This window comes from Paramormyrops kingsleyae, chromosome 2, assembly GCF_048594095.1.
Source record: "Paramormyrops kingsleyae isolate MSU_618 chromosome 2, PKINGS_0.4, whole genome shotgun sequence".
In the NCBI taxonomy this organism is placed as follows: Eukaryota; Metazoa; Chordata; class Actinopteri; order Osteoglossiformes; family Mormyridae; genus Paramormyrops; species Paramormyrops kingsleyae.
Genome location: NC_132798.1, coordinates 16,478,639 through 16,492,933, shown reverse-complemented (window position 1 = coordinate 16,492,933; position 14,295 = coordinate 16,478,639). Strand labels below are relative to the sequence as shown.

Here is a 14,295-nt window from a genome sequence, read left to right as displayed (position 1 = left end):
ATAATCATCACTTCATTAATCCCTGTGGGGAAATTGTCTTTACACCTCCCTTGACTTGCTCTTTGTAAGCAAGGTGTCTGTGAAGGGCAGCCACCTGTGGCAGCGCCCAGGGAGCTGGGGGTTAAGGGCCTTGCTCAAGGACCCGCAGACATGCTGAAACTGAGTTTGAACCAGTGACCTTATGATTACAAGCACACAGGCTTAGCCCACTGAGCCACACGCTAACCCATGGAGTCAGATCCAGATGAACGGATCATTCTGCAGAGCTTGATGAATTCAAAAGTGGTATTACAGGATGTTGCCTTTGCAATAAATAAGTTTGTGAAATTTCTTCCCTGCTACATATTCCATGGCCAACTGCAAGTGGTATTATTGCAATGTGGAAGTCTTTAAGAACAACAGAAACTCCGCCACGAAGTGGGAGACCAGGTAAAGTAACAGAGCGGGGTCACTGGGTGCTGAGGAGCACAGGGTGTGAAAGTCGCCAACACTCTGTTGACTCAATAACTGCAGAGTTCCAAACTTCCTCTGGCATTAACCCCAAAACTGTGCGCTGGGAACTGTATAGAATGGGCTTCCATGGCGAAGTAGCTGCATGCAGTTGTCACATCGCCAATTGCAGGATGGAGTGGTGTAAAGCACACTGCCACTGGACCCTGGAGCAGTGGAAACGTGTCCCGTCGAGTGACAAATCACACTTCTCTGTCTGGCAGTCTGATGGACGAGTCTGGAATTGGCAGATACCTGAAGAACATTACATGTCTGACTGCATTGTGCCACCTGTAAAGTTCGGTGGAGGAGGGATAATGGTATGGGGTTGTTTTTCTGGGGTAGACCTAGGACTGGGCTAAATGACAGCTCAAATTTAATCATGACCCTTACATACAAGTGAAGTTGTGTCAAACTGTTGCATCTGTATCTAGGACCTAATGCGTAAGAATGATTAGTTGACTAAACTACCAATATCACTCTACAGCTGTCACATGTGTCCCAGATCTATTATTCAGGTAACTTAGTTGGCTCTGAACTAGTGGAGATTGCAGCCAACCTTATTTATGCAAAGCAATGTTATAAACTTGGAGGTTTCTATCACGAGGGCGCAGCATGGTGCAGGCAGGAAAGAAGGTTTACAATCCACTTGCGGCTCGCAGGAAATCAGGGGTTTATAAGAACATAAGAACATAAGAAATTTACAAACGAGAGGAGGCCATTCGGCCCATCAAGCTCGTTTGGGGAGAACTTAGCTAATATCTCAGAGTTGTTAAAATCTTATCTAGCTCTGATTTAAAGGAACCCATGGTTTTAGCTTCCACTACAATAGCAGGAAGACTATTCCATACTCTGAGTACACGCTGTGTAAAGAAGTGCTTCCTCAAATTTGTTTTAAAATGTTCTCCCGCTAATTTCCACTTATGGCCACGAGTTCTAGTATTTAGACTAATATTGAAATAGTCATTTGGCTGAACAGCATCCAGACCCGTTAGAATCTTATAGACCTGAATCATATCCCCCCTTAGTCTCCTTTGCTCAAGGCTGAACAGATTCAGTTCCGCTAACCTCTCCTCGTAAGACATTCCTCTAAGACCAGGAATCATTCTCGTAGCTCTTCGTTGCACCTTTTCTAAGGCAGCAATGTCCTTCTTGAGGTATGGTGACCAAACCTGCACACAGTATTCTAGGTGGGGTCTTACCAAGGAATTATATAAGTGTAACATCACCTCCCTTGACTTAAACTCCACACATCTAGAGATATAACCCAACATTCTGTTCGCCTTTTTTATTGCTTCCCCACATTGGCGAGAGTGGGACATGGAAGCATCAACATACATACCGAGATCTTTCTCGTAATCCGCTACCTTTATTTCAGTGGAACCCATAAAATATCTGTACTGTATATTTCTGCTCCCTGCATGGATTACCTTACATTTATCTGTGTTAAATTTCATCTGCCAAGTATCAGCCCATTCGCTAATTAAATCCAGATCCCGTTGAAGCCTCTCTGCTGCTAGATTAGTATCTGCTACCCCGCCCACCTTAGTGTCGTCTGCAAATTTAACCAGCAGAAACAGAAAACACTAAAACAAACAGAACACTTTATTAACAGAAACAGAAAACACTAAAACAAACAGAACACGAGATGTCAAAAAGCATGTGCATTTAACCTTCTGAAATGCACATGAAATACAATGATCCACTCAGGAACTCACCCAAGGGAGGAACCTAAATACATAACCAAACTGGGTAACGACACAGGAGGAGTGAGACATGAAACAATTAACCAATCAGGGAGGGTGCAGGACAACGAGCAATCAGGTTGAACACACAAGGCTAAGAAACTGACAGAGAATCAAAGAAACAAAATCTAACACTTGGGAATAACAAAGACAGGTAAAACACAACCAAGGCATAAAGCAAAAAACCAAAACAGAAAACAAACCACAAACTGACAGGAACTAGAAACTGATAAATGAAACACTAGGGGACAAAATAAACAGGATTTGAACTGAGGGGATTACAGATAACTGCATGCTCAGCTCATTGAGCTATGCAGCCATCTGGGGAGCAAGGGAAACAATATTGACTGACAACAGGGAGGACAGGATGGCCAGCGACACCTGCTGGCCAAATGGGGAGAAGACACGAAATATTCGGACAGACGGGTGCTGACCCTTACATTGCCCACTGTTCAGTCAAGCCTTTGCGCATGAGTCAGTCTTGCTCCTCATCTCATCTTGGAGCTGTCCATCCAGTCAGCCGCGTAAACTGATGTCTCCAGTTCTCAAGGGCCAGTGGGCAGAGGACTTGGCCCAGGTTGAGATGTTTTGTCATCGATCGTGCCCATGAAGGCTAATCAAGGCTTTTAACCTGTAAGCACTGAGTCAGTTGTAATAACAGCTGAGGTCTACATTCCATTTATGGCTTCATAACTGACAGCGGTTGATTTGTTGTTCCCAGGGCTCCACTCAGAACGTCACTTGAGGTCCCCATATGTCCATATGTCTTGGACACTCGGGTGAAGAGAGGAGCTGAGCTGTCCAGTGATCCTGGAGCTTGATTTTTTTTTCTTGAAGGAAGACTGGCATTGGGGCTAAAATACTTGGGGCTGGACTTAGAATACTAGGGGCTATAGCCCCGAGTGATCGGATCTAATGACACCCAGGCCCCAGGTTCAGGTTATATTTTGTATATTAATTCTCTGAGCATATTTCTGTGAAAGACTGCGGGAATTAGCCAACTAACTAAACCCTGATGGTGATAAATAAAATAGCTGTTCCTCCCAGTTAATCACAGTTTATTTTTCTCTCGCCCTTTTACAGTTTTGCTTCTGCTTACAGCTGTTTATTTACTAAAGAAATCCAACTGAGCTCCCCGATCCAATATCAGTCTGCCTGCTGGACGTCACCTGCTGTTTCTTGCTCAGAACACACTCAGCACATGAGGAGCAGAGAAATGTAAGGGCCAGAGACGGTCACAGAGAGTCATTTTTCCAAAATGGGTTTATTATTGCCATTAGAGAGGGTGGGGTATGAGGGGCAGGTGTTGCTTTGGGTTCAGGGGGCGGAGCAACATGAGCTTTGGCCGCTCACTTGCTGGTCGCGGTGCCGCTGAAGGTGAAGCAGCCATGTGGATGATACTGCATGTCCTTCACCCGCCGCATGGATTGGATCTGGGGCTGGATGGCGCAGAACTCGTTGTAGTGTCTGTAATCACCGCACTCAAACAGGTACTGGTAGCCCCTGTACCCGGGGTACTGGTAACCCACCCACCTATGAGGCAGAGAGGGGGAGAGCGGAAGGCAGAAAGAGATGTGAGCGGAAGGCAGTCACATGCGTCACAGGAAGAAGTGATTCACTGCTTCAACAAGAAAAACCCTATCTATGTATAGCTGTGTGAGTGGAAGCCAGAACTGGACCAGGGCCATTCAAAGATGCCCAACCAGGGGGGTTTCCTTCAGTAGATGGTAAGTCATCAGTGAAGAGATGTTCAAAAGGAGGCACTTTACTTGGAAGTAGTCCTTGAAAAGTGACTCTTGGTGAATGGATATCACAGTATGATTTAACGTATCCATTGAAGCATTAATGTGTTTTCTCAATGAGCCCAGTCTTCCCAGTCAGCTGTATTGTTCCCAGTGATTCTCTGGCTACTTACGCTCCTCCAGAGACCCTCACGCTGCCCACCCGGTCACAGAAGCCATGCGCCCAGAGGGTGGGCACATCGTCCTCCTGGATCTCCATCTTGTTGCCCTCAAAGTCGGACAGTTCATAGAGGCAGATTTTATGTTCCTGCATGTCCTGCAGTACAGACAGACAGACAGACAGACATTTTTTTCTTCAGGGAAAAGTTTTCCTGCAGTATAAGAATCTTTTTCAAGGTTTCAGCTTTGCAGGTGGGCCTTCTTGGCCATGTTTACTACAGTAAATGATAATTGAAGGTTAGGGGACAGAGGTCTCAGTAACCTTTTCTCTAATTTATTACATGGTTTTCATTAACACATCATTTACATACCCCTTGGCTAAGTCTCGCTTAAGGTGGCGTGGATGAATATCAGCAACAGTGATTATTATCAGTATCTTAACATTTGAGCTTACATGACAAAGCTACAATTTTTGGAAAACTATGAAAATGTCAGTTCCATTGGAGAATTACTATTGATTGCGCAGACCGTGGAAACGTAAAACGTTTTTGTTTATCATTATATTATAAACTCCCTAGGTGGGTACTCTGGGATCTCTTGGCATGTGTTGGTGTCACATGGTCATGCTCACCATGCGGACTGGTCTGAAGGACATGAGACAGTCACTGCGATAGCTGTTGGACCAGGTGTCCCAGCGAGGATATACCCCCTTCTCCAGGATGAACATCTCCCCACGGAAGTTAGTCTGCTCGAAGGCAACCCAACTGAAGGGGGGGGGGGTGAGGACAGAGTAGAGAAAAAGAGCAGTGTGCGAGAAACATGGGCATGCGGAACGAGGAGAGGTGGGAACCCAAAGGGATGAGTTAGAGTAAAGAAGGAAACATGCAGGGCGCAGTTATGCTCAACAGGAAGATGCCAGTGGTCTTCCAAGAAAACTTTTGCAGATGTTTGAAGCATTTTGCGGTGGAGTTATTTGATTATGTCTGTGTCTGCTTAAGGCTGTATGTACACAATGGGTTGAGTGTATGGGAGCAAGTATTACGCCTTTAAATTAAAGAGTTTTACATGAGATTAAGCTCTTTATGTGGGGTTACTGCAAACAGCAGTACCTGCTTGGATGCCGTGATTGATGGAGCTTCTGAACAACGCTGTCTACAGTGACTGCTCTTTGCAGTGCTACACGTGTAACTGCGGTGATTATTGTTGGCATGGTAACGCGCTAAGAGCTGTCTCTGCGACCTCAGGAGCCTTACGGGCCACACTCCACGCGCAGGCTGCGCACACGGTCCAGCCCCATCTCTGTCGTATTCACACATTCATTCTGGATCTCCATCATCTTGCCCTGGAAGTTCTCCTGCTCAAACAGCATGATCTACAAAGAAGGAGGAAAACTTATGTTATATGCCTCCATTTTATATGGTCTGAGTAAACAAAGATTAAGTTTTCTGTGGCATTTTGCAGACAATCTATTGAATTGCTGACCTTCTATTCAAATTGTCACATGACACACTGCAGCAACTGCTAAACAGCCTATATGGCATTTTTCCTACAAGTCACTTCTTTAACAACCCCATTCAGAAATGCCTGGTCACTGATTATTCCAGTGACTGATTGGCCATAAAAGATGTGAACCATCAGACCATTCTGCTAAAAGCAGTGATCACAGATCCTTAGCCAATTAAAAACTGCAATTTAAGCTAAATGGAAGTGGTTCTGAGGTCTGCACTTCTGAATGATGATAGCTATCCAAAGGTTACATGCACAGGTCTGTAGCAGGTAGGTGATATTGTTGGGTTTCAGTATGTGCAAAATACAACCTGCTCAAAATCAAAGATCAGCTGCATTATTTTATAACCTGCCCTGTGCACGTGGGTGATACCTAGTGAGTATAAAGAAGCAAACCTAGCGTTGGGAGAATGAGATCATAGCATCTATCGCAGACAGGGATACTATGCAGCTGCAAATCAAACCACATTGTGCTTGGTGTCTGTGTTGGTTGTGGATTAAATATGGCAGATACTGCCAGCAGAAACATTGCCCTTCATCGACTGCAAAGCTTCATTTATCAATAGCTAAAATGTTCTCACTGAGGCTGAATTCTCCATGCCGATCTTCTCCAGGGGTAGCTGGCCTGAACTGCAGAAGAGGGCCTGGTTCTTAGAAGCACGGATCACTTACCCTGTACTTGCCCACGCTGGTGTCCGCGATCTTCGTGCTCTTGCCCCCGGAGGCAGGAGACCCCTTGTCCTTGGCTTCGACGCCCTTGTTCGTCGTGTCCTTGGCTGTCTGAGACATCGTGAGGGTTTGGAGTTTCTGGGAGGGAGAGGATAGAGAGGAGTGAGCGGCAGGGTCTGGGGATCAGTATCAGCCTGAGCTCAGGGCTCTACCATGCATGTTTACCTCAAATACTGAATGAATACCTCCTCACTAAGAGCTCCCCGCCCCACCAAGCTATCCCAGTCCCCCCCTCCAGTCTGAGCACACTTTCCCCCAAGCAGGACAGGAGAGTCAGGCACCCAAGATGCCCCAATGCCCTCACCTGCGTAAGTCCGGCTGGTGGAGGCGTGTGAACCTGCTTTCTGCCCCGGCACCCGGGGCATCACCTTTTATACCCTGGCAAGGGGCATACAGCTGGGCTTGGTGCACAAAGGGATCTGCTGCCGTCATCATAGCCGCCTCGCCAGTCCGCCGCCCCCCTTTCGGCTGCCCGCTCACCACGTCGCCTGGGACCGTAAGCAGTTTGTAGTGAAAGGAAAGTACTGAGCATGGCAGTTTGACCCGGGGTCCGGCTGGTCCCGCCTGAGGGGAGGAATGCGTAGGTCAGAGGTCAGCACTGCCTGAATCACATCCCCACCCCCCCTCGAGAATGACGGGACAGTAAGGGAGGGTGCGCCTGAACACAGTATAGATCTGCAGGACAGTTACAATGGTGGCATTCTGTTAAAAAAATCATCCAAGAAATGGCTTAAGGCAACAGAGCCAAATAAAGCAATTATGAGAGTTTGTGTTAATTTTAAAAATATAAGGAGATTAGCCTTCTCCTTTATTTCCTAATAAAACATTACCTTGGCTCTTCAGGGCTGGTGTACATCAGCTCTGATGATTCCCTCATGATGGAATGGACAGTTTTTACCAGATGACTTGGTTTTGTTTTGGATTCAGAAATCACAGCACGGTTCTGTTGGAGATGTTGGAGATACCCAAGATGTCCATCAACCTCCATTTCTACAGGTAGAAATTCAAGCAGAAACTCATTCATGAAAGGGACATTCACTAAAGTGTATGCTCATAAAACCATTAGATGAAACAAACCTGTGTTAATCATTTTAAATTGTGCCAGAATTTCTATATCGACAGATTATATTTCACAGATGAAAAAGATACAGTCTGTTAAAAATTACATTTAAAAAAAATCAAGCCATTTCCAAGGTTTATGCTGAATGCCCTGAAAAGCCAGTTGGGTGATTAACAGGACAAGTTGCAGTAAACAATAATAATATCAAGGTGTGTCACATGACTCCCTCCAAGTGAGCCTTTTATTCGTAAACTCTGGGGTCACATGACTCCCTCCAAGTGAGCCTTTTATTCGTAAACTCTGGGGTCACATGACTCCCTCCAAGTGAGCCTTTTATTCGTAAGCTCTCGGGTCACATGACTCCCTCCAAGTGAGCCTTTTATTCGTAAGCTCTGGGGTCACATCATTCACAGCTCCATTATGAACAACTGAAATCAAGTCATGTGTGTTTGTTTTTCTGATTGGGATAATTAAAATGTGTACGTGTATATATATAAAATGATTCTCACATACAGCATATGTGTGTTATTCCATATAGATAGGTATGCAAGTATTGGGGGGGGGCAGCACGTGGCTCAGTGGGCTAAGCCTGTGTACCTGTGATCGGAGGGTCACCAGTTCAGACCAAGATTTTGTTTCAATCAACCAGTTGAGTACTCTGTGAATGTGACTCTTTATATGCAATTGGTTGGTTGAAAAGAAACCTTGATCTGGATTTGTAATTTATGGACCTAAACTTTCCACCTCTGCCAGTGGTTACCGATTGGCAGCTGTCTACTATTCACAAAGCCGCTATATATTTGAATTAAATTCCTGTTAATCGTGTTTGAATTAATATGCTACTAGATTATCCATCCTTGCATTGGCCAGAACCACAGATCTATTGCAGATCATTGTTGGTCTGGATCCCATGACTGGATCCCACAGACAGGATTCCAGTCCTTCACAGGGAACACACGTCTACAAACAGTCACCGAGTACAGGCAATTCAGAGACACAACAGGAACATTGAGGGAAAATATGAAAATAGGTAGTCCTAACAGTAGAGCAAAGGGCTCTGTAAATACTCATGACTCCAGGCTAGGTGCTCAGATCAGCTTGGTTCCGCATTGTACTGGCTGTGATCGTGCTTGACTGTAGCGGGTTAGCTAGCTGGATCAGGCTTCTGACTCATTTCCTGTATTTAATGTAATCTGTTGTACCTCTGCCTGCCAAAGCAGAGCTGGGGAATGAGTGCCCCCAGGGAACAGGATGGCGGGTGGGGTGCAGCCCTCCGTGCCATACCCCGTGTCTGGTCCTGGTCCTGCCTCAGCTTCCTATGGAGACGCAGTCGGGGCATAACACAGTGTGAGCGTTTCTGCCCATCTATAGATTAAGCCTCTTTGTGGGGCGACAATGAGCAGGCCGCCCCTCCCCCCTGCTGAGCCGGGGCTTTTTGCTAGGCCCCGTCACCCCCGGGAGGCTTTTAAAGGGCCCGAGGGACACTGCGGCTCCCACTGTCGCTGCAGTTCGTCCCGCGGACCCCCGGGCCAGGTGAGTTCCGCCCCTTCCCTGCGGATGCTGGTCGTTTTTCTTCCTGTTGCTGCCCCTTCTGGTTGTTTACAGTGTTAACTGCCGAGCAACTGCTTGTGTCACCAAGAAACGACAAGCACCACAGTCTTATGTGTTTTTGTCCAGGGGATCGCAGGGTTGCAGTTGCACCTCTTGGCAGGTGGCCTAGTCTTTGCTGCTGTTTTTTTTTTTTGTGACCCAACCTCTTCAGGTGCCGGTAGCAGTGAGTTAGTGCCAGCAGTCCCTCATCAGGTGTTTCTGTGTTCTGTGAATGCTCACCTTTTCCAGGCAGACCTCCACTGATTAAACTACACCCCCTCTCCCTATCACCTAAGATGAATCACCAATGCACCAAGTTCACTGGCCACTGGAAGGTATGATGGAGGCTAGACGGGGTGTGAGACATCAACACAGTGTTCAGATTGCCCATTTCCATGCATCAGCACAACAAAAACATACAAAATGAATAGCATAATAGATAAAAGATTATGCAGACAGTCCTGTTTTTGAGTGCAGACTTTTGCTACAACAATAAATACTGTAAAAGTTTGACAGGGGACATTCAAGCTATGACATAAGTCAACCTAGGTGGAGGTACCCTGAGGTATAAAGGAGAAGAATGGCAGACTGACCCTCCCAGCAATGGCGAACTGTGACTTTCCCGCAACCCCAAACCCCCCCCCTCCCGGCTTTCTCTCCCACAGATCATCATCTTTGACGAGGAGTGCTTTCAGGGCCGTCGTCATGAGTTCACCGCCGAGTGCTGCAACGTCATGGATTTCAGTTTTGAGACCGTGCGCTCCATGAGGGTGGAGAGCGGAGCGTGAGTGTGGCAACCAAACTACTAATAATTACTTTGGGGGGGGGAGGCTGGAATAGGAAGCTAGAGGTGGGTTGTGGGAGACTGTAAGAGTGGACATCTTAGGTCCATCTAAGCCTTTTCTCTTAGCCTCTCTCCATCCTTCAGAGGATGGGCACCTGTGCTTGGACTGCACTGATAGAGATGCAGTCGCTGATGTTAAAGTCAATTCTGGAGAGGCTGTAAAATAGTATGCTGTAGTTTCCGAAGGGAGGAAGAGCTTGATCCAGGATTGTTTTCAGTGAAATATGCTGGATGAATACTCTTCAGGTGGAGTGTAGAATCTGAAAAAAGCTAGAGTTACACATCAATCCATCCACAGGCTAATTCATGGACCTATCTGGAGACCTCAGGCAGGTGAGACAGAGCAGCACACAGGTCACGTGAACCTCACACACTGCCTTACGGTTACCGTGATTCACCCAGGGTGTTCGCTAGCCCACAACAGGGCCAGTGCAGGAGCATGGCAACCGAGGTGCTGGGGCCTGCATAGAGATCTAGGGAGCACAGTCCCATGTAGAGAGCGCTCCAGGCAAAAGACCTTTACACTAAAACAGCTGGCACCCCTACTGGTCAAAAAGAGAATCAGCATTTTGAGGTAACACTGTTTGACTGTTCTAGGTGAAGTCCAAAACAGTGATTCCCCTAATCCGGTCCTGGTGGGCCAAAATCCAACACAGTTTGTAGATTTCCCTGCTCAAACACATCTTAATCAGATAATTGCCAGATTTAGTAGGAGAGTCTGAGCAGGGAAATCTGCAAACTGTGTTGCAAACTTGCACTCCAGGACTAGAACTGTACCCCCTGTACCAAACTAACCATTTGTTAAGATTCCATCCTTCTTTTATTTCATTGACCTGTAAATTAGTTGTTTCCTTGTCTTTGGTTTTATTTTGATATGTGAAGCATTTTGAGCTGCATTCCTTGTATGAAAAGCGTTACAGAAATAAAGATTTTAATTATAATATTATTATTATTATTATTATTATCAAGGCAGACTAAAATAGGGCACTATATAGTTTCAGTTAAGTCCTTTCTTCAAAAGTTGTTTAAATTTGTATACATGTATGTGAAAGTTATATAGTATATACAAAGGTTATGTAATCTGGAGCTAATGTTTATATGGCATACTTAATTTTTTTGTTTATACTTTTATCATTGTAATTTAGTTAAAATTCTGACGGCCTGCTCTGTGTGCCCTCCCCAGGTGGGTGGGCTATGAACATGCAGCCTATCAGGGCCACCAGTTTATTCTGGAGCGTGGAGACTACCCCCAATGTAATGCCTGGGCGGGCAGCAACGCCTACCCCATCGGGCGCCTGACGTCTTTCAGACCAATCTCCTGTGTGGTGAGACCACTCTTTCTCACTTTCTTTCCCACCCCCACTTAATATCTCAGATCTCCATGTTTCATTTCCCCCAGTCCTCTCTAAACCTCTGGCCCTCAGAGGGGTCTAACTAGCAGGTTAGTTGTAACTTTGCTTGGTTTGTTTCTTTGTGAAAAGCTCACAGTGGAGGTCGATTCACCCCTTGAGCAGTAGAACCTAAAGTTGCATCATATAACTGCTCAGCAAGAAGATCTGGACACTACCTCTGAGTGAGACCCTTCTAACACCAAATGCTCTTGGCTGAGGCTCTTATGAAGCTCACTGGATCATTTATTATTTCTTTACAGAACCACAGGGAGTGTCGCATGTCCATCTACGAGAAGGAGAACTTCCTGGGTCGGAGGGGGGAGGTCACTGATGACTACCCTTCCCTCCAGGCCATGGGCTGGTGCAACAATGAAGTTGGATCCTTCCGTGTCCACTCTGGAGCGTGAGTGTCTACCCAACACTGATACTGTCAAGATATCCATAGCAAAACCTCAGCCAAACACTGATTCTCTCTGACTTTATATACTGCCTAGGTCTTTATACCAAATATCTGTGACATTCCATAGCGTTATATACACTCATGGGAGTTTCACTTACACAAAAATCTGATGTATTGGTCCCACCTCTGTTCCATCTCTCTGAACCAATCATTTTTAGTTCTGCCCTTAGAACATTTTTGTGTAAGTAAAACTCCCACAAGTCTTATATACCCCTCAGACCAAATTCTGATACTCCATCACATCTGCCAGTCACTCCTTCCATCTCACTCTCTTTCTCGTAGCCTCATTCCCTCTGTCTCACTCTCATTATCTTAGCCTCACTCCCTCTATCTGACTCTTCTCTCAGCCTCACTCTCCTTCCCATAACCTGACTCCCGCTTGCCACTCCCGTCTCCCCTCAGATTTGTGTGCTTCCAGTACCCCGGGTACCGTGGCTACCAGTACATTGTGGAGTGTGACCGTCACTGCGGAGAGTACAAACACTTCAGGGAGTTCGGTTACCATTCACAGACGCCCCAGATCCAGTCTATCCGCCGAGTCCAGCAGTAACCTCACCCCTGTCACCGGAGCCTCTACACTGCCCAGTGTCCACCTCCATATTACCCACAAGGGGAATAAACAACCTTTCTTAATCTACTCAGCCTCATAGAGGTGTATCAGTGTGTGCTGTGATGATGGCAAGTGAACTTTCATGTAACACTGCAGGGTTACCAGGGAGGCATGGTTCCTCATGAAGGGCAAATCCTCAACCTCCAGCCACACTACGGTCATGTCTCAGTTCTGGGTCTGACTGGTTCTGACTGGTTCTCAGCAGCCTCATTTGACTCATAAATAAAGCTTCAAAACTCTTTCAGAACATGTCTGAAAATTTGGAATTATTGGGGAAAAACTATTACATACATCCAGCTATAAAGTTTGGAAAGATCTTCTTTTAAATAATGTCTTAATTTGGTTAATAAAACTGGTTATGTTCAGGAATATTGTAGCATTCTCTAATATGAGCACAATTACAAGAACTAACCTAGAAATACTATAAATTGTTTAGAAGTTTACAACTTGTGATAGGATTCATATTTGAATCATCAATTTCAACAATCTAGCTGATTTTTTTGTATATCATAGTGTGCTTTCCAGCAGCACCACAAAGGAGGGATATGCTGAAAATTTGCAGGAAATTGTATATTTCATGACATGACACAAGAAAAACAAGGAAAATCATGAGGAAGCACTTTTTATTTTCAGAGGCATCAAAAATAAACAGGTATGTTTTATTATGGCAGCAAATACTGTTGAGCGGAAGGTAAAATCAAAAGGATTGACACGGCTGCTAATTATCCTATTGGCCTGTAGGTTATCAGTGGGCGGGGCACGACCCCTGATGACCCTATTGACCTATAGGTTATCAGGAGGCGGGGCATGACCCCCGATGACCCAATTAGCCTGCAGGTTATTAGTGGGTGAAGCACAGTCCCCGATGACCCTATTGGCCAGTAAGTTATCAGTGGGCGGGGCAGGACAGACACATAGGTAAAGTTCCGGTGGCTTAATGCTCACAAGTCCCCAAGGTGCTTGGTGCAACCACGGGCAAGCTTGGAACCACATGGTTAGATCAAGCACAATGGGGTCCCGGGCAGACTGGGCAATCTCTGCTGAGGTGTGAGTCGAGGGTCTTGTCATCATGCTGCACAGCTTCATAGACCGTGTTCTTCACCCAGCTGCTCTGTTTCTTAATTAATTTCGAGCTGGCGCCAGCAGAAGAGGGTCAGGCCCTGACATCATGGTGCTGTGTCCTTTGTCACCATCACTGCAGTTTTATTCCATCCCCTTCTAGAACCTGAGATCATCTCAGCGCTAGCTGGCAGGTTGTTTTATTGTCAGCTTGTCAGCTTCTAAGTGAAGGAATAGAGTGGGTGGATATTTTTTTGGGTGGGCGGGGGCGATATTTTGAAATGAGACGACCGCACCGTGATGGTGAGGAAGAGGAGGAGTGAACCCCGCAATGCGGCATCTGCAGGACTTTAAAAAAAGCGAGACAGGTCACAGGTCACTGCAGGAAAACGGAGGACCCACCCATTCTGCACACATACTTAGCAAATGATCGCCCTCCCCCCCTCAACCCCGCCCCCAACCAGCCCCACCCTCTGGATTGCCACACCCGAGGCACAAGCCGAACCTCATATATTGTCTTCATCAAATAGAGTATTCCAGCCATCTTGGAATATTTGCCTTAAAAATATCAAATATGATCATTTACAATCAGTAATACACTGAAAATCCCTGTTTCAAAAGAGGTTTCCTTTCCTCTGAAATAAGAAGAAATGAGTAGTCAGTCTACAATAAGGAGTCACAAATTTCAACCTTATAGAACCCTACTTTTACATACTTGACATTGACTTGAATGAACATTGAAGGGACAAGACTTAGATCCACCATTCAAATTCATCTCTATCTGAACATGCGTCTGGAACAATTAGTCACCAGAGGAATCAGGCATTCAAAGACACAGAGATCCATCTGCAAGTAGGGTCAGTCTCCTTGAATCATCTGGAACTATCTGCTTAGCGTAAAAGCTCCAAAGT

At 45.9% G+C, this 14,295-nt stretch overlaps 2 protein-coding genes across 2 annotated transcripts; one reads left to right on the top strand and one right to left on the bottom strand.

The window, feature by feature from the left end:
- Positions 1-3,583: 3,583 nt before the first annotated feature.
- On the bottom strand, positions 3,584-6,699 carry crybb1 (crystallin, beta B1). The gene is made up of 6 exons (XM_023836682.2): positions 6,675-6,699; positions 6,314-6,448; positions 5,389-5,507; positions 4,767-4,899; positions 4,150-4,292; positions 3,584-3,767 (listed from the first exon to the last, which is right to left on the bottom strand). The coding sequence occupies exons 2-6, from the start codon at positions 6,428-6,430 to the stop codon at positions 3,584-3,586; spliced, it is 696 nt and encodes a 231-aa protein (XP_023692450.2). The 5' UTR covers positions 6,431-6,448; positions 6,675-6,699.
- Positions 6,700-9,316: 2,617 nt separating this feature from the next.
- On the top strand, positions 9,317-12,265 carry cryba4 (crystallin, beta A4). The gene is made up of 5 exons (XM_023836724.1): positions 9,317-9,355; positions 9,686-9,804; positions 11,048-11,189; positions 11,516-11,658; positions 12,118-12,265. Exons 1-5 carry the CDS (start codon positions 9,317-9,319, stop codon positions 12,263-12,265), a joined length of 591 nt encoding a protein of 196 aa, XP_023692492.1.
- Positions 12,266-14,295: the final 2,030 nt, after the last annotated feature.